This window comes from Lissotriton vulgaris, chromosome 2_1, assembly GCF_964263255.1.
Source record: "Lissotriton vulgaris chromosome 2_1, aLisVul1.2, whole genome shotgun sequence".
Taxonomy (NCBI): domain Eukaryota; kingdom Metazoa; phylum Chordata; class Amphibia; order Caudata; family Salamandridae; genus Lissotriton; species Lissotriton vulgaris.
This window is the reverse complement of record NC_141687.1, coordinates 283,050,175-283,077,621: the sequence shown is the minus strand read 5'-3', so window position 1 is coordinate 283,077,621 and position 27,447 is coordinate 283,050,175. Positions and strand designations below refer to the sequence as shown.

General features: G+C 48.0%; 1 protein-coding gene across 1 annotated transcript in view; it reads left to right on the top strand.

Moving 5' to 3' along the window:
* The window catches only part of LOC147729973 (uncharacterized), a 1,004,770-nt gene that overhangs the window by 776,596 nt on the left and 200,727 nt on the right, over positions 1 to 27,447 (top strand). Inside the window, exon 26 of the mRNA XM_086954938.1 lies at positions 21,594 to 21,775. Within this exon, the coding sequence (XP_086811064.1) occupies positions 21,594 to 21,775 (182 nt within the window). The remainder of the gene's footprint in view (positions 1 to 21,593; positions 21,776 to 27,447) is intronic.

The following is a 27,447-nucleotide window of genomic DNA, read 5'->3' as shown; positions in this document are numbered from 1 at the left end:
AAGAGGAGGGAGAAGATTACGATTAACACGGAGTGTATGGTCCAGGGAGATAAAAATACCTAGATACTTGAAGCCCGTCGTATTGATTTGAATCGGGCAACCCCTCGGAAGGGCAGGTGGATCCTCTTTTAAAACGTAAATGAGGGATTTGCCCCAATTAATGGAAAACCCAGCGTATCTCCCAAAGACAACCAGAATGTTCAAGACAGCTATGGCAATACTTTCGGGGAGGCCAGGTTGAGCAGAATGTCGTCTGCATAGAGTTAAATGCGGCTCTCCCAATCGGGGGACCAGCCCAGACCTCGTATGACAGGGTCCCTACGGATCCAAAAGGCCAGAGGCTCCAAGGGTAGTGCGAATAGCAAAGGTGAGAGGGGACATCCTTGACTGGTCCCCCGACTCAATGTAAATACCGTTGATTTCTGTGACTAACTACAACCTGGGCCAGAGGGTCTGAATATAGGAGCCAGACCCATTCAATGAAACTCGGTCCAAACCCTAGTTTAGCAAGGACTGCAAAGAGATATGGCCATTTCAGAGTGCCGAATGCCATTGTTGCATCTAGGGACATTTTTATAGCTGCCTCTTGGATCGTAGCTACACTCCCCAACACACCATGTATTCTCCACAGATTTAGTGCGGTGTTTCGTTGTGGCATGAAGCCCGACTGGTCGGGATGAAACAGGCCGCACATCATCTTTACTAGGGGAATCGCCAGGAGCTTAGCTAGGATTTTAGGTTCTGCGTTGAGCAGGGAGATAGGCCTATAGGAGGCACAGTCAGTCTTTGGCTTGCCCTCCTTATGGATGGCAATTACGGTGGCCACTCTTTGATCATCTGGTAGCACTCCCAGTTCCCTGGTCTCCACAAACATAGCTCTGAGGTGAGGGGCAAGTTTATCAGGTCCAAGCTTGTACAACTCAATTGGGGTACTGTTGTGTCCAAGGGTCTTGCCTGAGTGCAATTACCTGATGGCTTGTGCTATTTCGTCATTGGAGAATTCACTTTCCAGAAAGTGGCGATTCTCTTCTGTCAGTGTGTGAAGTGCAATGTCTCGTATCAGCGACTGGGAGTTCTCCTCAGTGTATGCCCCGCTAACACGGTAGACCTCCTGGTAATGATTGGCAAAGTGATTAGCTATGTCCTGCGGGTCAGATATAGATGTGTTGTCAGCACCCCGTAACTCCGGGACTATTCTGCTAGCCCACTCCTTTTTGTCGAGCCATGCTATCAATTTCCCGGTCGTATCCCCAATCTCATATATTCTGCCCAGCTTTTCTCTCCCCAGGAGTTTAGCCCCATCAGTGGCCAGTGCTTTATACTCTTCCTGTTTGAGCTTTAGTGTGTGGAGTGCCTCATTAGTGACCTCGATTTCTAGCTCCCCTTCCAACCGGAGGACCTCCTCTTCAGCATCTATAATTTCTTTCTGTCTATCTTTGTTCATGCCTGCAATTATGGACAGTGCTTCCCCTTGTATTATTGATTTGAATGCTTCCCAAAGGGTCTGAGCCGAGTCCACCCTTCCCTCGTTTTCCTGGAAGTAGTGATCTATAGTTTGGAGTAATGCTCAACAGACTCCTGGGTCGCAGAAATATCAGGGGTTGATTGGTGCAATCCTCCCCACTCTTCAAGACTATGTGTACCCATATCGGGGAGTGATCAGAGATTCCCCTTGCTAGGTGTTTGATCCCTTGAATATTAGTTACTTTAGATGCTGGAACTAAGAGGTAATCTATAAGAGAAAGGCTCTGGTGTGCCCCAGAATGGAAAGTATGTTGGATTCGGTCTGGGTTATGCGTCCTCCACCCATCCACTAACCCCACTGCCTACAGAAAACTAGGCAGCCATCTGTGAGTAGGTTCGATCTCGAGCGGTGGGTGGCGGTCTAGCTTGCCTGATACCACTGCATTGAAGACCCTCCGGGAGTGAAAGAAGATTGCACCTTGGTCTTTAAATGTTTCGTTTTGTAGGCCAGGAGGCACATAGATGGGCATAAGCATCAATATCTTCCCCTCCGAACTCCCCGAGATGCCTATGTATTGTCTCCTATCATCCATCCACGTGGGGTCTGTGGAGAAGGGGAATGAGTGTCTGACCATTATACCCACCACCCAGGAGCTGGTTGTGATGCCAGCATGAGCTATCAGTTTTTAGCCTCATCTGTTTAAAGTCTTACAGGAATTGCCTACCAAGTGGGTCTTCTGAAGCAGTATAATGTCAGGGGTCTGTCTCTTAATGTACTGGAGGAATACACTACGTTTGATCTTAACCCCTAGCCTGTTAACATTTCAACTCAAGATGTTGGCACTTTTATCCGACTGTGTGCTCATTGGATCTGAAATGACTTTCTGTTTCCCTGCATCAAGGCCGAATTGAACTGTCAATAGAAAAACAATACCAATCAACAACTGTAGAACCCCAACCCAACCACCCTCCTCCCTGCGTTCCTGCACTCTGGGCACCGAACTGCCCATGACTAAACTTGCAGAGTGCCTGTCACCCAACAAGTTAACTAAGAGAAGAAAAGAGGTGTGTGGTGCCCCCATGAACCCGCCTTTTAGTATCCACTACGGTAAGTTCCCTGAATGAGAGAATGGTATGGGGTCTATAACCCAATGTTACGGAAGGAGCCCCTTCATTGATCAGGTCTAACATTAGTCCCCAATACCTGTTCCCTTAATGAGTATGGGTCCAGTAACTCTGGGGGTTAGCTCCCACAGATCCATGGCCCCTGCCCAGTCCTTTGTATGACAGCTTGTCTGAAGTCATATCCTTCGGGGGCACTGTCTCATTCTCTCCGCATTTCCAACCAGTCGGCCAACACCTCTGAATGTTCAAAAAACCAGACCCTACCTTCAGCCTCCACCCGGAGCCGGGCGGGGAACAACATGGCGTATTTAAAGCCTCTCTCGCTCTCTGAGTTTCTTCTCGAGAGTCACAAAGGACCTCCTCTACCTCTGTACTAGTTGAGTAAAGTCTGGGAAAAAAGTAATGTCCACATTTTCGTATCGGAGTGGCGGGGCTATTCTAGCGGTCTAAAGAATAGCATCTCTGTCCCAAAAATGAAGAACTCTTGCCAGCATTGGTCAAGGATGAGCTCCAGGCTTTGGGCAACCCGCAGGGACTCTGTGCGCCCTCTCCACGACCAAGAATTTAATCAATCCTTTGTTCTGCAGGTGTTTGAGAATGAAATCCTCCACGAAAAGGTCAGGCGTCTGGCCTTCTGATTTTTCCGGCACCCCCAGGATGCAAATGTTATTCCTTCTGAGGCGTCCTTTATAATCATCCAGTTTGGTTTCTGTGAACATTCGGAAAAGTTTGTAGCTTTCGGACCTCACCCTGAAGTTGTGACACGTCATCAACTAGGCTCGCCGTGGTGATTTCGACCTGTTTGACTTTTTCCCTCATTTTCGTGATGTCAGCACGAATGAGAGTGACGTCTATTGAAATCAAATCCATCTTGTGTTCCAGCAAGGTTTTTCCTCCAGTTATAACCTCTATCATGTCTTTGAAGGTGAGTTGTGGGCTCCCATCCCCCATCTCTCCGGTGTGTTTGTCACAGGATGTTGGGTCTGGTAGGGTATCTTTGGGGAACGCATACGGGTCCAGTCTGTTAGTTTGTACTGATTTAGGCCCCCGCGTGGACGACATCACAGCTGCCTCTCGGGCTGACCGGCATGCCCCCTAGTGCAACAAAGTATGACTGCTGCGACTCTCCACCTCCTGAAGGCGGCCTCAACAAGTGGCGCACAGGTAAGTCCAATCTCCTCCACAGGGCGCCATAGGTGGGTGAGCCCGCAGGAACCAAGCGAAGGGAGCCCCGGGCCACCGGTCCCAAATCTCTGGGGCCTCGGAACGAGGAATGCGTTCAGTGAACCCTGCATCAATCACGGCACTCATCTCAGCCTACGTTGGCTGTCTCCTTAAATTGCAGCGCATTAGCCAGGGCTGGCCAACACAGTTTGTACGTCCAATGGGGTCAGCGCTCATTCAAGGGTCTGCTAATCCAATGCATTCACTTCGTCAGTCTGCACTGCTAGGCCAGTAGGTAGAGTCACCCGTTCGCCTCTATGTCCCTCCGTGAGTGAGACCTGTCGACTGCGGGACCACGCTCCACGCCGGTCACCTATTCACCCAATAGGGACCTTTACCATTGCAGATGCAGCGGTCGCACCGGGAGTCAATGGGAGGGGGCCCTCCGGACCTATGCAGGGAACCAGGGGGGCCAACGACTTACCCCGATCACTCCCGTGCCTCCCCTCCGCTCTTCAGGTCCCAGAGAATGTCCAAGTTCAAAAGACCTTTATTCGAATTTCATAAAATTCATAAAAGTACCACATAAAAAAAAATTCATTTACATTACACATTATTACTAAAATTCATGATTAAAATGTAATACAATTCTGATGAGGCAAACATCAAGGATTTTCCATCGTTTTACGCACTTGTGTTATCAGTCTCAAAAAAGTGCTAGTGCGAAAGATTAATTCATCTGAATCCAGGGAAGCCAACATTATATAAGACTCCTCAAGAGAGAGGGGTCTATGTTTCTTAAAATATGGAGTTAAAAATCATTTAATATATCTTAGATAAAATTTGCAGAAGAATAGAAAGTGCAGATCATCCTGTGTGCTGACACCATCACACGGGCATGGATTATATTCTGTGCTGTGTCGATAGCCCAAAGGGGAAAGACAACAAAAATTTAGGTAGTATCCTATCTATGGCATCCAGATTCCGAGAGAGGGGTTACCCAGAAACAATCCTCAAGGAAGCTATTGATCGAACTTCAATAATCCCTCGCATGGAAGCTTTGCAGAACAAACCGAAAACCGATAGTGAGAGAATGGTACTGGTCTCGAGGTATTCTACCTCCAGCAACAAATATAAAAGGATCATTCTAAAACACTGGCGGATACTTTCTTCCGAACCAGACTTTGGTGAACTATTTAAAGATCCCCCCATTTTTGCTTACACCAGACCAATGAACTTCAAGGAGATCCTTTCAAGAAGTGACACTGAACCGACTTCATCACATCACACTGGCACACGACCATGCCACCATTGCAGTAACTGCAATAACGTGATCAAAGGGAATACTGTCAGCCACCCCATGAGAGGGTTCAATATCAAGCTCAATGTTGACGCCACCTGCGATTCCGCAAATTTGATCTACCTCCTAAAATGCCCATGTGGCAAAACCTATGTAGGAAAAACTAGTCGTAAAATCAAGACAAGACTTAACGAACACAAGTCTAACATCAGAACTAAAAACACTAAATCTAACATTGCCATCCACTTCAATGAAGCCAACCATAACGTGGCACAGCTCAAATACCTAGTGTTGGAAATTGTCCCCAAGATTGAAGGGAGAGACAACAACAAAACCCTTCTACAACGAGAAACATCATGGATGTACAGATTACAATCTCAAAAACCTTTTGGTCTCAATGACCGTACAGAACTAAGCTGTTACTTATAAATGCCCAGCCGGGCATATCTTGATGCACTTCGTCCTGTTTTGCTGTTTGCCTTTTGTAACTGCATGTTTAGATTTTTCTTTGTTTATCCTACCCGTTTTCTACCAAACACCATTCTAAGATGGCCACGTTTTGCACTCCTTCCACTTTAACCCCTCTTCTATTTTCATGACTCCGCTATCGGTTTGTTTAAACTCCGCTCACACTTCGCGAAGGCTGTTACCACCTGAACCGGAGCTTTATGCGTTCTAACCCACGTTTCACCAAGTAAGTTTTGTCTTTTTGTAAGTCACCGCTTAACTGCATTCTAACTCCGCATGCTCCTGTGAGCCGCCTTTCACTTCTCCTGACTCACCCGCATTGAACGTTACCCGTTCTATATCGGGGTCAACACCATTAAGCACCAGTTTATCTTCCGATCCTAAGCATCCTGAGCACGACCATCACCCCCACCCTATTTACCCTCAACTTCACGTATGGGTGATTCCTCCTTCATTCAACCTATTCTCTCCCTCGCAAGGGTGCATGAGGTTGTTGTCACGGATCCGCGCATTTCACGTGCAGTTACCTTATCGTTTGATTGTGATAGAAAGATACAACATTCATTTGTTTTCCGTATTTCCTTTGTTGCAGTGCTCCTTGAAAAAGGACGTTTGGTCCGAAATGCATTGGAGCTTCTCTCATGTTTGATGATGATATCAACAATTGTTAACCTATTCATATGAAGAAAATATGAAACACACCTATGAAAACACGAATTAAACTTTGAAAACTCTCTAAGTTTGGAACTCTATATTTTCTGGAAGTCACTGTGTTGTTGCCACACACAGGTCCACACAAGTGTGCCCACCACAGGGATGCGCTTACACCCCAGTAGCGCACTCAACCCCACAATGATAGCATGAAATCCAAAGTACGGCGCCGACCGCGAGGAGCACAGCGTCGCGCACGGATTCCTAACCACCCCCAAACAAACAGTACCTTGGAAACTAAGGCTATGACGATGCACGGTGTCGTGAAGGTGAGGGGTCGGTGTTGAGGTCGGCTCCCAGGCTGCCATGGGGGAGGTGAGGCATTATGTCCGCGAGATGGCGAAGTGTCGAGTCCAGGACAGGAAAAGACATTTGCGTCAGCGGTGACGATGCGAAGTCGGCGAGTTTGTGGAGTCACCCTCGGCGGTTATCGGTGCCGCAATAACAGGATGCAGGCACTCGTGGAGACGGAGTCAGTGCAAGCGCTAGCATCAGGAAATGCTGATAACTTCAGGCGGGCTTCGGCAGGCCTGGTGGTGCGTTGTACACTTTACTAACACTGCTTTTGGCCTTGGTGCAGGTCGCGGAGTCACAGCAGCATCGCTGATGGCATCAGAGACAGGTTTTCTTACTTCTTATCAGGACCCAATCTGGGAAAATGAACGATGGAATGCGTACTTCTCTCTGCTAGACACGACGTAGAGGCAGCTGGACCCCAACAATCCCCAGAATTCATCCGACGAACACTGAACCAGAGACACCAGTGTTCATGCAATAATCTCAAGGGAAGGGGGTTTAGGAACAAACAATAAACTAAAATAAATAGTTAAAACAAAAAGCCAGGTTTGAATTCGGTGGCAAGATGGCTGCTGACAGAACTCACGGTTAGTCGGCATCGGCCGTCCTCCTCATTGATGCCCCGCTGAAAAGAACGGAAATCTTGATGGAAGTATGCCCTGTTGAATACACATTTAAACCCTGCATGATTTTCCACAGCATTCAACCTCCTTGTTTTCATTTCCGACGTCTGCAACTCTCATAAGTCTTCAGGAGCTGGTCGGCAGTGCTGGTTATAGTCCTGCATGAAGCTTTTGCTTACTTTACAAGACTCTGGCGGCTTGGAATGGCTCCGAAGATCTTTAAAAACCAAAAAGACCTGGGTGCTGGGAAAGATGCTGGCAAACCCCATGTTAGTGAGACTGGGGAGGCTAACACCGCTAATACTACCGGGAAGCTGGGGCAGCCTCGGCGTGGCGGCCCGAAGAAGAAAATCGATGATCTGAAAAATCAGGAAGGTACCGTAGCCTCTGGGACACGTTTGCGGACAGCCAATACGGACGAAGGCACAATGAGGCAGCCTACGGTACTGGAGTGCTACATCGGTGTTACCGGTGGTGGGGGCACAGGGCGCTCCTTTGATCCCTCCGGATAGCATACTGAGCCTTGATGCAGAACGCCAGCAGAAGATCGTCGGATGTATTTTCCGGGAGAGAGACTGATGCATTCTGGGACAGGCAGCTTTGGATACGGAACGGAGGAATTGGTGGTGTGGGCCCCAACAGCCTGTGTCAGCAAGAAGGAGTGCTTACTGTTGCTGTTCTGGGCGATGTTTCTCAGTTGCCGAATTTAACCACGATTGGAACAGATGGTGAGAAAGGAGAAGGGGAGAAAGCGGGGGATAAAGCTGGCTGTGACCCCATGAGTCCCATTAACCCCATTGGTAGTGGTAAACTTGCAGCATCTATAGCACAGGAGGCTAGCAATGAGGTCCCAGGCATGCAGCAATTGGCAACGGATCCTAATTCCTCTCAGAGCCTGGAGACCAGCAAGAATCAGGATGATGCTGTATGTAATCCGGAGCATAATGTAGAGGTTGATCTGTCCTGGGTTGACGCCACCCTGATGTCCCCAGATGAGGATAAATTATTTTCCTTAAATGATGACACTGACACCAACACATCACAGGTTAGCAAGCAGGAGACATCGCAAGAGAGTGAAACTGGCGAAGAGTCTCCGGGTACCTTGCCAAGGCGTCATAGCAAACCCATGAGATCATGGCGGAGAGCTAGGACCAAAGGCAGATCCCCAGATTCGGCAACGCGGCAGCAGGAATGGGATCATTCGGCTTCCACTTTAACGGCATGGAATAGTAATACCCCTGAAGAGCTTGGTGATGGGGCTAGATGCTGGGCTAGCAGCGCTAGGCCCCCACCCACACTGGAATTATTATATATGACTTTAAAAACAATGCAGTGAGGCTAGGCAGGAGAGTAAAAGATTGCAGCTCGCTACCAAGAAGCTTCAAGGGGCTATTAGGAAGATGAATAAACTATCTTCGGATATGGCAGATCGCATTGCTCAGGTGGAAAACCGTACGGCAGCTGTTGAGGAGGAAGTTGAGAAAATCCACATTTTCAAAGCTGCCCAGGAGAAACAAGCCTGTGATATAGACTGGAAGCTGGAAGACTTTGAAAACCGGCAACGCCGTAATATTCGCCTTCTTGGATTGGAGGAGGGAATTGAAGGAGATAACGCGCTGACTTTTGTTGTGAAACTCTTGAGGGGTGCCTTTCCAGATTTGGCACAATGGAATTGGGAGTCAGAAATACAGCGTGCGCATCGATTTCCAATGTTTAAAAGGGCCCAGTACAATAACCAAGGCGCTCAGCCCAGAGCCCTGTTGATTTTTGTTGGCAATTTTTTGCTAAGACAGGCAATTATGGATCGGGCCAGACCGGATTCTAAAAGATCATTTGAGGGGCACACTTTTTTCGCTCGCCGGACTTTTGACACACTACGGTCGAGCGGAGGTGGAGACTGCGCCAATTGATTACCCCTTTCCAGACTGCAGGTTGTGAAGCTTTCCTGCTTTTTCCGGCACGACTTAAAGTCATACACAAGGGAAGAGTCAAGATGAATTTTTCGGAAATTAAGGCCCAAGATTTTCTTACTGAAATTACAGATTCAAGAGCAAGAAAATCTCTTGAGAATGCCCTTGAAAGGGGGGCACTGGAAAGAACTGAGATATGTTGTACCGGAATCGACTGATATTTGTGGTACTTTGGATTCTAACTGTTAAATGCTCTCTGGTTTCTTTTTTTTTAATAGGTTACAATATTGGGTGTGTGGGTGATTGATTGTGTTGGGCATGCACTGGGTAGGGTTTGTTGGGCAGTGGGGGTATCTGGGGGGGAGGCACTGACGGTGAAGGAGTCGCAGCAGTCATATCTAGGTCATGATTGACCTAGCTGCCTGTATGGGAGGATGGGGGTGGGGTGGGTTTGGGGGGAACACGAGTCAGGGCTATGCAAGCAGTCAGCATTGCAAGGGGCACCTTGTATGGGAAGACTTGGTGAGGAAGACCACAGGTGGACACAAAAGAATTGCAGATGGTTGGTTAATGTCATTCAGGAAGCTACTGTCAAGACGAAATGCCAAACGAATTGCAAAAAAGATATTGTAAACAGGATCAGTGGCAATGGTGCTCAGAATATTGCAACATGACCTTACGGTTTTTGACGGTAAATGTTTGTGGTCTTAATGACCAACTCAAGAGGAACAATGTAGCAATGTGGCTGAAAACTGTACATGTGGATTTTGTGTGTATTCAGGAAATGCACATTGAGGGTTGTAGAGCATGTGTGCTAGAACAGCTTGGCTATAAACTATTGGTTCATACAACGCAGGGTTCACGAACCCGGGGGGTGGAAATTTTAACCCGGAGGAATGATGTCACTGTGCTTAGAATATCTGCAGATAAATGGGGGCGGTGGGTTTTGGTGGAATGCTCGTTAAAGCATTTTAAATTCACCCTTGGTTCGGTCTATGGGTCTACATGTGATGATGCAGAGATACTGGAATACTTAGATTCTGATTTGGCAACATGGCCTGCCCCAATAATCATTAGCGGGGACTTTAATATTAATGGTCTTGGGGTACGCTGGGACGACCCGCTTAGTAAATTTAAAGGGAGAAAAGGAAGGTGGGTTATGCCTTGTCTAACTTAGTCTGTAATAACGGGCACGTTGATACATGGTCCTATTTGAAACCGTTGGATGCAGGTAGCACATTCTTATCTGCACCACACAAGGCTGTTTCCCGCCTGGATTACTTTTTTGTGTCTAATCAGTGTATTTCCCAGGCTGGGATTGAGAAGTTTCCCCGAACCATCTCAGGTCACAATCCATTAGTTTTGAATCCTAATTTTTCAATGTTGGATAGAAGGAATGTTGGGTGGACCTTCAAACTGAGGCTATTATATGACTCCGATTACACTTTATATATGACAGGGTGGATTAGGGAGTTTTGGAAACATAATCGAGGTTCTTCGAGGGTTGGAATTGTCTGGGATACGTTCAAGGCTGCTGTAAGAGGGGAGACAATGAGCTATAGTTTGCGTCGTCAGAAACGGGAGCGATTAAGGGATGCCAAAATTAGGCAGGAACTGGTTAAGCTTGAGGAAGCATTGGGGATGGCGATTATATTGGGTGAAGCACTTGATGAACTATTGGTCAAGTAAGCTATGAAAAAGGCGGAAGTAGGGGATCACTATGCCAAAAAAGCCTCTGAGATTTATATGGCTAAAAAAGAACAGAGCTATGAATTCAATGAGAGGGTGGGGCATATTTTGTCTGGTAGAACCAGGCAAAAAGTTTCTGCGGGTGAGGTTTTTGAAATCTTTGATGGTAACAGGAGGGTTATTACGGGAGGCCTTTAGGCTTTATTATCATCAGCTGTATTCTGGGGTGCAGGGGTGGCGTTGGAGGATATTTGTGAATATTTTGACGGAATTCCAAATCAGAAGGTAGATCGTAAAGACAGGGAAGAATTGGAGATGCCATTCTCTCAGGATGAAATAATGGGAGCTCTGCAAGAGCTGCCCTCGGGTAAAGCTGTTGGCCCCAACCAAATTCTGCTTGAATTTTATAAAATCTTTAAGGATGATATAGGGTCCGATTTAATAGATGTGATGACACTGGCACAAAAAGGGGGGCCTGCTCCGGAATCATGGGCAGGAGCAGATGTTGTGAATTTTTTAAAAAAAGATAAACCAGCAAGGGAACCAGGTTCATACCGTCCAATTACGCTCCTGAACAGTGACGTCAAGATTTTTTCTAAAGTTCTGGCCATGCGCCTAAATGGAATAATAAAAAAACTATTCATCCTTCCCAACATGGCTTTATTATGGGACGGGGGACAACACAACATATAAGACGGGTGATTACCCTTTTTGATGCAATTCAGATCTCAGGAGACCCTATGGCCATTCTGCTCTTGGACGCGGAAAAGGTATTTGATAGGTTCTCCTGAGATTTCCTTTGGGAAGCAATGAGGTGGTTTGGTCTCAGAGAGGGGTTTATTCAATTGGCTCAAGTGCTATACAGGGCTTCTACAGCTAGAATAAACATAGTTGGTAACTACACTCCTTTTTTTGATATACAACGTGGGACTCGGAAGGGATGCCCCTCGTCCCCTTTATTATTTGCTATTTATATGGACCCTCTAATTTGTTTGTTTTTGGCTAACAGTAGAATTCTCCCCGTTATCTGTCAAGGGATTGAAACAAAGGTTCTCGCATATGCGGATGACGTGGCCATAGTCTCTTCAGATACTAAAGCAATGATGGAAGCGGTTGTGTCATTAGCCTCAGAATTTGGTATACTCTCTGGGTACGCGTTGAATGAATCAAAGACGCAAATAATCGCGAACCATTTAAATCACTTTGAGGATCCCCGGGTTACCGGCTCAGCTGTATATCTTGAGATACGGATTTCTGCAGATCTTGGAACATTAGTGGCTAAAAATATAGAACCAGTTATCAGAAAGGCTAGGCTGGATCTAGATAGGTTAACAACCTTCATTTATCGTTGGTGGGGCGCTGAAATGTTATTAAAATTAATTTTTTTGCCGAGACTTTTATATTTACTTAGAGCAATCCCTTTAGAGTTTCAGAATTTTTGGTTTATGATGTTAAAAGGTTTATTTAACAGGTTTCTTTGGGCACATGGCGAAAAAAGGCGGGCATTACGTTTTATGTCTTTGCCACGGGAAAGGGGGGGGATTTCGACTCCTGATTTCAAAAGTTACTACTGGGCTGCTGCTCTACAATATATGGGGGTACTTAGAGGGGAATGTCCCCCCGATTTAGAAGGGTGAGATGAACTGCCCGATGTCTATAAATTGCTACTGGGAAAAAATGGGGGGAGGTGCTTTTATTAAATTCTCAGAGCCCAGTTATTACAAAAGAACTAAGTTTAAGACTTTGATTGCTGCTTTTAAGATCTGGGGGGTCTGAAGAAAAAGATTGGTCTGGGCAGAGTCAATTATTATACGGTGCTATATAAAAACCCTGCATTTCCAGAAATATTTTCAGATGAAATTATGGCAGGATGGGAAGCCAAGCGTGTCCACAAGGTTGGGGATTTATTTGGAATAGATGTTTTTTTGCCAATTCAGCGACATACAGATGGAGTTTTCATTGGAGAATTGTAATTTTTTTAAGTATTTACAAATTCGTAGTTTTTTGATTAAGAAAACAGGGGGGGTTTGCTGGTTCGATAGCAATGTTATCGTTGATATAATGCAAGGAAGGAACAGGGGGTCATTAAGTTGATATATGCAGAATTAACAAAGCTAAAGCAAGATGATTTAATCAAACAGGAGACTAAGTGGGCTGAGCGAGTGGGAACTGTCCAGGTGTACTCCTGAGGTCTTTAGAGCTGGGTCAGACGATTCTATGCTCTGCTGATCTTCAGGCACAGCATTATAGAACTGTGTTTTCGCTGTATTACACGCCAACCAGGATTGCTCAGTGGGGCTGGTCATCAGGGATAACCTGCCCAAGGTGTGGTGGGGTGGATGCGGATTTGGTTCATATGTTTGCATCCTGTCCCCATCTGCAAGAGCTATTGAAATTGATTGAGGAATATCTAGATCGGTCACTCGGGGTGAAAATTAAGCTAACCCATGAACTAATTCTATTAGGAGTTAGCAGTGTGACCCAAGTGGACAACATATTTCGGTTTTTATTTGTCGCTATGGCTGTTTTAAGGATTAAAATTGCCTCTGCCTGGCTAGATCCTTTACCTCCTACATTTCAACAATGGCTGGCTCGCCTACTCTCTATATATATAATAGAGAGGGCAATGTATGATAGAAAGGGTAGGAAATCAAAAATTTTGGGACAATGTATTTGGGCTCATTTAATAAAATGGAAAGAAAAAGAGGGATGTATATAGTTTGGGGATGAAGTTATGATAATATTCCTGTTTAAATGCTGCCTTGATGGTTTTCCTTTTTTCTGAAATATAATTCTGTGTTTTGTTGATCAGAGTGTAGATCGCTGCGCATTAGTAAGATCCTGAATTTTTTGTTTGTATTATTTTTGATCTATGTATTTTGTTTGTTTTCTTTATTGATGCTTGTTTCTTCACTTTGTCTGATGTATATATATGCTGATATGCTTGTGGGGGTCGGGAGAAAATATGAAAACTCAATAAAGATTTTTTTTTTAAATAAAAAAATAAAACAAAAAGCTAAAATAGAGGAAGAAACAACTGGTGCGCGTTTGTGCCGGTGGAGAAGCAAACTCTGGGTCACATAGCAATCTGGAACATCTGTCCTAAATCTAGGAATGAGTATGGAGACCAGCTCATGTAGCAGTAGTAAAAGACATCAATAAGAACACAAATAATCAATGACATAGATCATGCATAAACTTCTGCATTGGGTCATGATAAAAGAGGTCTTTTAGAATGATTACAAAAAATCAGAACTGCACTCACACCATATGGCGCCAAAGATAAATACACACTCACACAATATTGCGTCTAAGATAAATACACAATATAATGCCAACGAAGATTACGCATAAGCACACCATACATTCTTATTTCATTGAGATAAGACATAATCTGTATCCTTTATCTGATGTATGCCCAAGGCTTGAGAGCGATACCAAGACCTTCTTTCAGTGAGAAAAAACAGAGACGTAACAGGATAGCAATAAACACTGCAATAATAATAATATACACTTCAATCAGCAAGAACTATGCACGAATTACATAAATGATATGAGGAGGAAATTACCAAAATCCAGGCAAGTAGTATAAAGTAAGCTGAGTGGGAACAAGAGGGAACTGTGATATAGGAAGCGAAGTCAGGAAGTGTCTGACTGCGAAGAGTTTAGTGCGCAGTTACCCAAGATCTCCCCGATAACCAGAAATGATCCAGGAGTCAAAACAATGGAATTCCTCTGAGCACAAGAGTTAAATGTAGCCCAAAAAGAATTTAGACTTATCTGCGAGTAGCAGCAGCAAGGATGGAACAGGACCCGTCCGACCAGCACCTGCAGAGAAGACCCGTCACGCCACAAGATCTTCAACAGGAAACTCAGTGCAAAGCACTGAAGATGAGCCTGGGTGAGAGTTAAATACCTTTTGCCAAGCTGATGAGTCATGCAGGTTGCTGAGTCATGAAGGCTTGTTGAGACATGGAGGCTGCTGAGTCATGGAGGTTGCTGAGTCAAGGAGGCTGCTGAGTCATGGAGGAATGTTGAGTCACGGAGGCTGCTGAGTCATGGAGGTTGCTGAGTCATGGAGGCTGCTGAGCCAAAGGGGGTTGCTGAGTCACGGAGACTTGTGGAGTCATGAGGCTGCTGAGTCATGAAGGTTGCTGAGTTGAGCTCTGGCGTGGCATGGAAACAAAGATAAGGAAAACACCACCACATACCGGAGCAGAGAATTAAAGAAATATAAGTCAGCTTTTCTTCCTCAGGGAATGCGGGGAGCAAAAGAGGGGACGAGCCAAGGGTCAGAGGCATGTGTTGAGAACCTGCTAGGAGTCCCCACCCGGCAGGCAGTCTTCCTAGGTAGGATGTAAGTGAGTGAAATGAACCTAGCGCCCTGGCGTTCACCCTGAACAGTTCCCCCACTACTGCTGGAGGGCAGAAGGTGGTGGGCAGTCCAATGGATCCTGACACTTCTCTTTGGTTTCTTCCAGCTCCCAACAGCAGGCACAACCTCCAAAGGCCCAAAACTAGAATAGGCACTCCTGGCAGGTCAGAACTCTACTCTCAGCAATAGAGTTCAGGGGAGCTGGGGTGAAGTGTTTGTGTCCCTAAAACTTCTGAGCAGGAGGCCAGCAAACACAGGCCCTTTGAGATTCTTATTCAAGCAGGTTCACAGCAAAGTTCCAGTCTTTATCCTTTCCTTGGCAGAAGCAGCAACTGCAGGCCAACCCCAGACAAAACACAGCAAAATGGCTGTACTCTTCCTCCTCACACCTCTCCAGCTCTCCTCCTTGGCAAAGGTCCCTCTTGAGTCTAGAACTGATCTAGAATTTTGGGGGTTATGGTATACTACTTTTACCCCATTTTGTCTTTGCTCTCTTTGTTCAGGTTCTCTGAGCATAGTCCAAACCAGTTCTATACTCACTAGTGCAGTATGACCACAGAGGGTGGAGACAGCCTTGTGCAAGGGAGACAGGCCCTAGTCAGGGGCAAGGAAAACTCCTCCCACTACTCAAATGCAGCAAAGCCCCATTCAGCTCAGCTCTGATTCATCCAAGAAAGGCCAGGCACACCTCAACCCCTCTTCCCCCCCCAGTGGCTGTCTACAGTGAATGCACATTCCCAGCCCCTGCCACTCCAAAACCAGACAGTCAATCCACAAACAGGCAGATACACAGAATGGTTAAACAAGAAAAAGCCTACTTTCTAAAAGTGGCATCTCATACACACTATTTAAAAAATATCTTTACTAAAAGATATGGTATTAAATTCTGAGTTCAGAGAGCCTAAACTTTATGGGGCAGATGTAACATCCGTTTTTGTGTCGCAAACGCTGCGAATCGCAAAAAAACAGCTTTTGCGACAAAAAAATCGGCAAATGCGATGTATCAAAAAATCGCACAGCAAAATTAAGGAATCGCAATTTGCAATTCCTTCATTTTGGGCAAGCATTTAAGGAATCACAAATTGCGATTCCTTAAATGCTATGTATGTAGCATTTAAGCTTTGCGAATTTAGGCTAAGAAATCGCAAATTACCACCAACTTGTAGTTGGTGGTAATTTGCGAATTCTTTAAAAAAAGCACTTTTTGAAATTTATAAAGGTGCTATGTGACGCTCATACATGCCCTTAGTGCGCCATATGCGCACCCATGTCAATTTCAGGGGGTGCAGCAGGGTGTCCTTAAGACACCCTTGCACCCTTGAAATTATTCTCAATTTGCGATTAGCAAATTGCGAATCACAAATTGAGAATGTTAGTGTGCGTCATCTGTCTGGGTAAGTCATCGCAGCGCAAGGCAAAGGGGCTACATCCGGGGAGTCAGAGTCGGGATCCAAGGGGAGCGTATCGGTGTGCTGCAACTTAAACAAAATAACAACCGCAAACAATACAACTAATGGGGCGAATCCCCAAAAGGGCATACGTCCAAACCTCAAGTTAAAACACATATAGTAGTGAGCTAGTCCAGTGCAATGGCTGGTGGGGTGTGTGTGATGTCAGCAACTAATCTGCGCTATTCCCCTGTCTCAAGCCTCCTGTGCTCGCAAGAGGTGTGCGACGAGTCGTAAGCTAGTCGATCGCGCGGGTCCGGTGGGGGCCGCAGCAGTAGGAGCCTGCGATTGTATTATCTGCGCAGCGTATCCCACTCCCCCGGCAGTAAACTGTCTCTCGGTCCCGCGCATGCATCAGATCCAGCTCCTATGAGCAAACTAAAACTGGTCGCATCCACGGTTGCCCCCCCCTACACCAACCTTATTAACGCGTCGTTTGCACTTGGCACTGTCCCAACCAACTGGAAAAAAGCCACAGTCCGAGCACTTCTCAAAAAACCCCACCTTGATCCCACTGACCTGTCTAACTTTCGACCTATCTCTCTCTTACCAGCCATCAGCAAAGTGGCCGAGAGAATCGTCAACCACCAACTATCTCTCTTCTTGGAATCCAACAACCTCCTGCGCCAATCCCAGACAGGGTTTAGACCGGGACAGCCGACCGCCCGGGTCGCAGATGTCCGCCACCTCCAGCGGTGTCCGCGGCGGGCTTCACGAGCCGCAGATTAGGACGCCTCCCCCGAGGCCTCGCTGCCATTGCAAGTCCTCCTCCTGCCCCAGCCTTTGCGTCTCACCTCAGAGCCCAAGAGCTGCGACTGGCAGGATGGGCCTGCGATACTTATCGGGCCTCGGCACCCGGGCCGTACAGGGCCCGGCCTTCAGCGCCTCCGCCTCGGGTCTTAGGAGAAGACGTCTCCTCCGGGGGCACCAGGCGCACTTTCCCCACCTGAGCCTCACTGCACAGCTCTCCGGTGTTAAGCCGCCTGCCGGCTCCCAGGCCACTCAGCGGCGTCCCCAGCAGTCTACTTGGGCCGCAGATCAGGTCACCTCCACCTATGTCCCGCTGCTTTCGTGCGTCCGCCTCCTGTCCCGCTTCTCCTCGCCTCACCCGAGAGCGGCTGTAGGCAGCAGGGGACTGTGATATCCGCCAATCCACTGCAACACACCGCCTGTGCAGTCTCGTCAGGATGCCATGCACAGCCGGGGCAGCACAGGGACAGGTTCTCAGCGCCCCTAACAGTGTTGCAGTGCCGCCTCAGACTCCGTCGGCAGCCGTTGGCTCTCGGAGCACTTTTCGTGCATTCGTCTCTGGAGCCACGCCACTCGGCCCGGACCGCAGCCTTCTCTCCAGCGCCTCACAATTGGCAACCACAGGGCTTCACAGACTCCCCGCTGTGTCCCCTCACCGTTCCCGCTTGATGCAAACATGGAAGACACCTCTGAAGGAGAAATGTCAGGAGAATTAGGGGTCGTCGGTCAGAGCGCTAACAGCTCGCGTCCGCCATGTTGGATGGCTGGCCACGCCCCCCCTAAATATCAGATACTCTTAATGGTCTTGTCTATCCTGATGTTATGGTCCACAGAAAAAATAGCATACAAAGTGCACCTTTTCATGTGTGTGGGACCTGTATGTATATAATCTTCCTCTTGGGCCATGATGAGCTGCAAACCAACTGTAAAAAGTGACTTCCAGCAACTCTCCTGCCTGTTTTTCCTCTTAAAATTATGAATTACTCATAACACACTGCTGTACAGCGAATCCCCTATAAATCAGCTTATCACTCCCTCCTTCACACTCTGCCCTATCCCCCTTGTCCCAGTCTGTTTGCCAGTAGGTCGTTTGACTCCTCTCAACTGGTTGACTTTTGCTGCACGCCCAGTTACCCTGCTTGCCAGTAGTACTATATCCAAATTTAGAGGGCCTTTTTGATCCAATCTCCAAGATAGGTCCTTTGCTATCTTACACAAACTCTTTTAGGCTGAAGGCTCCTTGCCCCCTCTTTCAAAATGCCAGGGCCCTTCAGTCTCTTCCCTGGGAGCCTAAGGCCATTCTTTTATCAATATGAAGCCTACTTTTTTCCACCATGAACTGGTGTGGTCTAAATTCCTCTTTTGGGTGGCACAGGAGCCTCTAGCTTTCTCTGTGGCCCAGAGGTGCTGTAATCTCAGACAGCATGAAGGCTGACTCTTGCCTGTGGTAAAGCACCCCTGCAGACTGACCAGACTGCTTTGTCTCTTCTGGCATCGGATTCATGCCTCAATCAATGCATTGCACCCTTGCTTCTGACCTGAGCAGCTGCCTACCTCTTCGGCTCCTCCATTGTACTAAGGCTATATCACTCACTGGGTGTACCATACACAACGCGAGGAGGCTAGGACCAGAGTGGTGTGACATGGAACGCTTTGTAAAGCATGAACCCTATGCCTGACCCATGCTAGTATTACTAGTGCCACCTGCATAACTCAATGTCGTTGAGGGAGTGACATTATCATAACCACCGGCACTCAAAGGTGCAGTGTGGAGTGTTGCTTGGATGGGTATATCTTCAGTGAAGGCAGAGGCCTCTTCAAGCTTGGTGCCTACACCTGGGTGGTGTTCTTGCCATTCTACCAATGCAGCAGAAAGAGTACGAATGGTGCGTCAGTGTGTTTGGTGGATAACAGGAGGTGTCTAGAGCTGAGATCCCAAGTGACATGTTGACAAGACCATTTACAATAGGTGAGCCATAAACAGCCAAATTACGTGAATTCCCTGTTCACGTTAAAATCTTTGACTACTTCTTTCCTTTTCCTTTTACTGGTGAGTTTTGGATATTTTCTATTAACATTTCCATGAACTAATGTGTTTTGTTTTTCATATTGATATCCAGGACTCCAGATGTATGGAGCATTTGACTATTTTATTTCCTTTAGTTAAGATACCACTGCCAACAAAAAAGAGGGACTAACGATACTCCTGGAGCCTCTGGGCCCGATTCACAGAGTTAAACTAATCTTTTGGTATTCACAAAGGAATTTGCGAGTAGTAAAGTTACACTTTTGTCTCAGTTTAACTTAAGTTTTGGTCTCAGTTAGACTTAAAACCAAAACTTAAGATAAACTGTGACAAAAGTCTAACTTTACTACTCGTAGATGCCCTTTGTGAATACTGAACGTGTTACATTTAGAATTTCGTCTCAGTTTACCTTTGTGAATCTGGCTTTCTGATTCTGTTGATACGTCAATGCCACGCAGATGCATGCAAGGTTTTCTCAGCTAGCCTGGTTTCACTGGGATGCCTTGAAGACTGGATGGGAATCAACATTCTCAAGCTCTATGGTCTAAGACTGAGGGCCGCTTTTACACCGATGCTTGCTTACTCCCACTTTCCCATTTAAAGAAATTGACGTTTAGCCTAGCCATATTATAGCCAGTTAACTGACTGGTCTCAATTCTGTCTCAAAGATGAAGTCAGAACATAATAGGGGCATATTAACTTTATTAATGCCTAATAATAGCAAGCAATAACGCTGTTAACAGCTCAACCTCACCCCCTTTGTACTTCCTTTGTCTAAACCTGCTTCATGCCTGTCTCTGAACACTTTCCTTGTTCTTAAAATGCAACTACGCACCAAGTGCAAACCTTAGCATGAATCAGGGCTGGCTTTAGGGCAGTGCGACTGGTGCAGCCGAACCAGGCGCTGACCGGGGGTGGAAGGTGTTGTTTAGAAATTATTCATGGGTTTAAAAGCACCTGCTGCAGAGTTCCTTGTGTGTCACACAGTCAAGAAAATGCTTCTGTTTATTCTGTTTCATCTACAGAAGAGGGTGATGATGGCACTCATCTTCACGATGGACTACTGCAATGCCTTATATTTAGGCACTTCTAAACATCTGATAAAAACATTCCAGTCCTTGCAGAACGCAGCAGCAAGAACGTTACTGAAGGTCCCCAAATTTGGACCAATCTCTCATTTAATGCACGGCCTCCACTCGCTGCCAGTAGAAAAGAGGATTTTATTTGAGGTTCTGTGCATAATCCACAAGGCTCTCTACCGAGCAGTGTAAAAGAGGATTTCATTTAAGGCTCTGTGCATAATCCAGAAGGCCCTCTACAGAGCTGGTCAGACCTTTTTTCAGGATCGGTTCTCCTGGTATATTCCCTGCAGGAACCTTGGATCGAGCTCTGCGTCAATGATGATCACTGTCCGAAGAACAAACAAAGCAAAATGGGGTGTAAGAATGTTCTCGTACTGTGGAGGGAAACTATGGAACTCCTTGCCTCTTGCCTTATGCTAGCAACCCACCATGCAGCACTTCAGAAAACAGTTGAAGATCTGGTTGTTTACTCAATAGGTCAATGAGCCAAGCCATAGGTGTGTCCCCGGGTAGAAGGTTTATGTAGATAGCTCAAAAGGTTACCGCTTTTGCCATAGATAGCCTTTTGTTACTTGCGGTTCATACGTCACAGTCCTAAGAGAACACAGTGACCTTTGAACTGTCATCAAAGAGCTGCATGCAAACTGCAAGGCATTGGGTGGAAATCTTATGTTTTCATCAGTCTTTCATTATCTTAATGTTGCTAAAAGGTTTAGTTTGGGAAGAAATACATTCTTATTAGTAAAGCCAATTCTGCTTCTAAGACCACACACTTTTCAAATGTACTGTCAACTAGTATAGATGGTGTTTGAACACCTTGTAATCCTCATTCTTTTATAAAACATTTCCCTCTGTATAATGTGTGTGTGATGTACAGTCCTCGTACACCTTACAGTGGAATGAGTTGTGCTATAAACAAAAGAAATGCATGTGAGAGGGGGCTATAGACAGAAGAGGGGCACTGTTGGAGGGTGATAGTGAGTGTATCCGTGGGGGAAGGGGGTTGGAGGGGTTGGAGGGGTGGGAGGGAGCAAAAAATATTGTTGCCCCGGGAGCTCCAGTGCTAAAGCCAGCCCTAGCATATACATATAAAAGCGTATCCGTAGGACCTGACATAAGTTTTGTACAACACACCACTAATATTTGTGTGTACTTCCGTAGGTCTTGCACCCTTACCTCGATGAGCACAGCGTGCTGCTGGTGCAGCTGTTTGGCATGGAGGCACTTTACAAGCCAGATCCGAGTGGGCAGAGACCAGGCGTAGTGGTGCCCAGCGATGGGCAGAACCTACAGCTCTACGTCAAGCAACAGCTCGGGTGGACCGCTGTGCCACTGTTTGAAGGGTAAAGTACTACCCCTTTCCCTACCCCAGACATGCCAATCATGAACTCTCCCCATAACGGAAACGTGTTTAAGAAATGCCACAGACTGGCGAATGTTATCATGGGAAATGTGACTAGAAATGCGCCTCCATTGTTGCTTCTGCTTGCTGCCTGCGCATTGCAACAACAAAGACGTGAAGCACAATATCATGACTGAATCACTATTTTTATTGCTTCAGTTCCAAACGCTGCCTGAATAGCTGAATGTGTTAAAATTGCTTTTTTTTTTTTTACTCGCGCATGAATAATATGCTTTTCCCAACAGTGGGTAAATTGCTCAGTAAGTGCCCCTGCATTATGCTGCCTATAAAAGAATTGTGCGCGGCACGTCAAAGGAAGAGGAGTCAGACAGCGCCGATAGCAGCAGATGTCAATAATACCCTCCTTCAATATGGCCGCGCGTGCGTTAAAGCGCGCCAGGTGACGGCTGTGCACGAGGGTCTATTATTAAACAAGCTCTCAGTCGCAGTCGATATATCAGGCTAATTATAGTCATTTTTCATTTGACATTATTTTCAGAAAGCAAAACAGCAATGCCTGTGTATGTGTCAAACTTGTGTTTGTCAAAATCGCCTTTTTTCGTGGGAATTAAGATTCCAGCGGGTAGAAACGCAATACTCAAAAGTACTAAAATGCCTTTGTTAAGATTCTCTTCATTTATTTCTTAAAATGAGTTACAAGCATCACATCATACAGCTATAAAATATTCACCCCCAATAACTCATGCAGTGTCATGATTTATGACGTGGCAAACACATTTGAGTCTGCGCCGGCAAAGTAGTCCACACCGAAGAATATGGAGCCAGATTTAGGTTTGCATTCGTCAGCCATTTGAATAACGGGATTAACCTGTATGTATGTGGATGTTCGGTGCATGCACTTATGTGGCTGCGCTGGTCATATGAGGCTATTTCGATGCAGATGTAGCAGGGAAAGGGTTGCCACCTGGACAGTTTTCTTCCGGCACTACCAGTAGTTTAATAGTCCCGGCTGCTACGAAAATAAGCAATATCTCCACAGGCCAGTATTTGAGCTTTTTTCTGTACATGCTACAAACCACAAAGAAAAATAGAAAACACTTTTAAATGTGTTCTAGCGCTGCGTTAATCATCCATTCATCCAAGTTTCAAGTTATTATTAGAGATTTATTTATTTATTTATTTATTTTACAGACTTGTAGAGCGCATGGCTGCCCATAGGCGTCCCAGCGCTGATAGACAAGAACCTGGTGAGAGATGCTTTATGGGAACAGCCATGTTTTAAGTGCTCTACGGAATGAAAGAAGGTTAGGTTGGGCTCTGAGGTTAGGGGGGAGCGAGTTCCAGAGTTTGGCGGCGTTGAGTGAGAACAGTCGGCCGCCTGAGCGGGCTTTTGTGATCTAGATCTTACAATGAGATCTACAATATACAAAAATACTTCAATAAATATAACTTTAAAAAGTAGCAAGGGGGCGTGGCTAAGATGGCGGCGTGAGCGAACGCTCAGCTCTGGAGCTCCCACCGACGGCATTCCTTAGCACAGGCATTCTGGCCGTAATTGCAGCAGTCGGCCCGAATTACTTGAGTGGACCGGCTCCGGTTCTGACAGAGGCGGTTTTGGAGCGGTGACCGGAGCTCGGAGGGTTGTTTCTGCCCCTGGGGGAGCAGCGGTATGGAGCAGGTGCTGGGGACGGCTGGCGGGACTCGAGTGCTGAGACGCGCCACTGCGCCGGTCCCTGCCCTCCCTGACGAATGACTTTGGGGACCGGAAGGCGATGAGAAGCGCCGAACAGCTACAGCCGCAGAGAGGCAGCGTGGAGGGGGTTCCTCTCCCCTTGTCCACACGGAGCCCGCAGCCTTGCGACGGTCCCGGACCGGCCGACATCTTGGGCCGGGTCTGTGGCGCGGGACTGCGCCACTGCAGGAGAGGGCCTCTGCGAGGAGCCGATGTGTGGCGGGGTCAAGGTTCGGAGGCCCGACCGCTTGAGTGGCCATCCGGACGAGGGTGCCCCGGGGTCGTCCTGATGACGCGACTTGGTGGAGGTGCCCGGGGGCAGTGACAACCTCCATTTTGAGGGAGACCGCCTGCGCCTAGATCAAGCTGGCATAGACGTGGTTCCGAGAGGCGTCACCATTGTGGAAGAGGCCGGGGGTAGACGAGGCCTTCCCAGACTGAGGTGAGAGGGGACCCGAGACCGCTGTGGAGCTCGAGTGCGGGGGGCCCTGCCCAGGCTGATAAGGAGTGCTGCGATAGACTGAGTGGTGCAGGACGAGGGCAGCGTCTGAGAGACCATCGAGGGCTGGATTGAGCATTTACCCCTGGTAGCAGTGGATGTGGCACAAGAAGTCTGGCTGCGAGATGGAGGTGTTGCGTCGGGAGAGGCCCATAATACTGATGTTCTCGCTTTGGGACCCCCGCGTTGGCTGCGAGTGAAGGGCACCGGCGCTGGACTTGTTTGAACTGTTGTGCCTGCGGGGCCTCTTGGGGGCCACGACGGTGAGTGCTTTTGACCCTGATTGAGCTGGCGGAGACTGCGGGAGGCTGGTGGAGGTCGATACCGACGAGTGCTAGGTGGAGTGCGCTGCCCCTCCAGTCAGGAGACTGCTTGTAGAGAAGGGGCAATGCTTCGGGGGAGTCGCGCGCTAGGGGCCCGGCCCTGGAAGTGAGTGGGGACAGTCAGGCCTGGGAGAAGAGGCGGCGCTGGCGGCTTCTGAGGGGTCAGTCGGGCCTGAAGATCTCCCTGGGACCATAGAAGACGACACCTGTGACCCTCAATGTGTTGACTGAGGTGAGACGGCAGCCGATGGAGACGGCCTGGCCTAGCTTTTGAGAGGCGCGACCAGCAAACATGAGAGGGTAGCGCGCCTAGTGGCGACAGAGCTGGGTGGCGTTGAGGTACAGACTAGTCCCTCCGGATTGGCGAGAGACAGCTGGCGAGCCGGTGGTGAGTTCCAGAGCACCCAGTGGGGTGCACAGCGGGCCACTTGGGGTCTTGGGTGGAGTTGGCCTACCAGAAGAGGGCGACAGTTGGCGGCTTGGTGACCCACTGGGGTGGATTGAAGAGCTCCGGAGTGCACCCTACCTTGGGCTAAGAGCTGAGCTGGCAGAGGTTGTCTGGTAATCTTAAGTGCAGAGGCCCCCGGCCGTGGAGGGCTCTGTGGGGGGTGAGCAGCCTACCTGGGCCCTGGAGCGACGCCAGAGCGGGGGGAGCCTAGTGGGGGCCTTCTGGAGTGCACGGATAGCAATATGTCCACCACGAGTGTCCACAAAGATAAAACAGTGAAAGACTTGCTTGCCAAGGCCCAGGCGAATTAACAACCAAAAGACATGGTCGCCAATGCTGTTCGCCCTGCCTCGGATCAGGCGGGTGGCTCAGAACCCATCACCAAGGCCTTCCTGGAATCCCTGTTCACGACCCTGAGGGACGACATACATACCTTAAAGAAGGAATTCTCAGAGGAGATTAAAGAAGTGCGCAGGTACGTGGACGGTATAGGGGAGCGGGTGGCGGGGCTGGAGACCAAGAGCGACGGGAGAGTCACCGAGATAAAGGCGCTACAACAGGAGATACTGCGGATCCACGACCAACAGGTAGACCTACAAACGCACCTGGAGGACCTAAAAAACCGTTCCCGTCGCCACAACGTCCGGATACGGGGCGTGATATTGGCCAAGGATACCAAGGACATGTTCGGATTCACAAGCGAACTTTTCAATCACATTCTGGGGCGCCCCTTGGAGTCGGAACTCCGACTGGACAGAGTGCAAGAGTGGGTCCCCCGCGCTCGGAATCGGCTCGGCCGCCAGACATTTTGGTATGTGTGCAGGACTACGCACGAAAGAAGAAATCCTTCGGAAGGTACGGCAGCTACACCCTCTGTCCTTTAGGAACCAGTCCCCAGTTTTACTCCAGGACTTGTCCGCACTCACCTTGCAGAAGCGTAGAACCTTCAAGCCGGTCACAGAGCACTTGCAACAACGCAATATCTCCTATGGTTGGGGCCACCAGTTTCGGCTGATGTTTAGATTAGACAACAAGTTCTATCAGCTCTGGTCACTGAGAGAAGCATGCCGTCTGCTGGGTATAGACCTGCAGAGGAGGACGAGTCGTCAGGGCGCACTGTGAAACAGGAGGACTCAAGGCCCCAATGGCGCCATCAAGGCAGACGGTGTCGCGTAAGGAAGCCTCCCACTGCTGAGATTAAAGATGGGCAATGTGCTGCAGTAGAAGCGGTCTCGTCTGGTCTGCCCTCGCCTCATCCCAGCTAACTTTCATGCTAACTTTATATGGCTGTTTTCTTATTTGGGTTTCTCGCCTAGGCCGTCAGCGGGAGGAGGAGCTGTTGTGAACTGATCGATCTACCCCGTTCCAGTTTATTACCAATCACCTACGGATGATGGACAATGTGTTCTTGACTGTTGGGTTTCATGTTGGGGGGGGGGTTTGTTCTTTTGGGGGACGGGAGGGAGGGTTTCTGTGTTCCTTGTCCACCGTATGCTTGGGGCTTTTGCTTGGTACCCAGATCCTGGTCCTTTTAGAACAACTGACGTCCTTGTTTTTCCAATGGTCTGGCTGTGCCTGTGTGGGCTTTTCGCTTCCTGTCCATCGGGTGGGGTCGATGTTGTCCACGGATCTTAAGGTCCTCACATTGAAAGTGAGGGGACTGAATAACCCAGTGAAATGCAAGGCAGTCCTCTCCTGCCTGGAGCACACACAGGCGGACATCTGTCTCCTACAGGAGACACACCTTTTGCAGAAAGACTGTCCCGGCCTTCGATGCCGAAAGTTCCCACATCAGTTTTTTTCCTCAGCAGCTAACAAGACAGCAGGAGTAGTCATTTTGGTAGCTAAGAGGTTTAAGGGAAAGATCATACAGAAGGAGGCCAAGATAAAGGGCAGGTTGTTGTCGTACCGTTTGGCACTGGGAGACCACACGTTCACTGTTGGCTCAATATATGCCCCTAACGAGGAACAAGAGAGGTTCTTCCACTCAGGTCTCAGTGAAGCTACCGTCACCAAGGATCACCATATTCTGTTCGGAGGGGACCTGAATTTAGTGTTTGACAACATTTTAGATAGGTCATGTCAGCGCACCTCGCAGACCGGTGCACTCTCGGCAGAGGGTCTAGCCCGTCTTTGTGACCTTGGTCTTAGTGACCTATGGCGCAGCTTTCACCCCCAGGGACGCTCCTACTCCTATTACTCCAATGCCCACAAAACATACGCCTGATTGGATTATCTGCTAGCGGCAACTTCCCTACTCGCATTGGCAATGGAGGTGGAGATTGGAGTTGCCTCCCTCTCTGACCACGCTCCGGTTACCGTAGTGTTGGCCTTCCCCTCAATTAAGCACGCACAGCGAACATGGCGACTTAGAGAGACTCTACTACACCGGGCAGATGTAGTCACGAGAATACAGCGCGTCATAGTAGACTACCTTTCTCACAATAGCACTGATGACACTACACTCGCCACACACTGGGCAGCATTGAAAGCGGTTCTGCGAGGGGAATTTATTGCAATTTCAGCGGCAGATAATGTTGAGCGTGGTCACAAGTGGGAGGAACTCAGCCAGCGCACAAGAGCACTGGAGCAAATGCACCAGCGCACGGGGGCCCGCGCATCTGGAGGCTACTTAAGGCAGTGAGGCAGC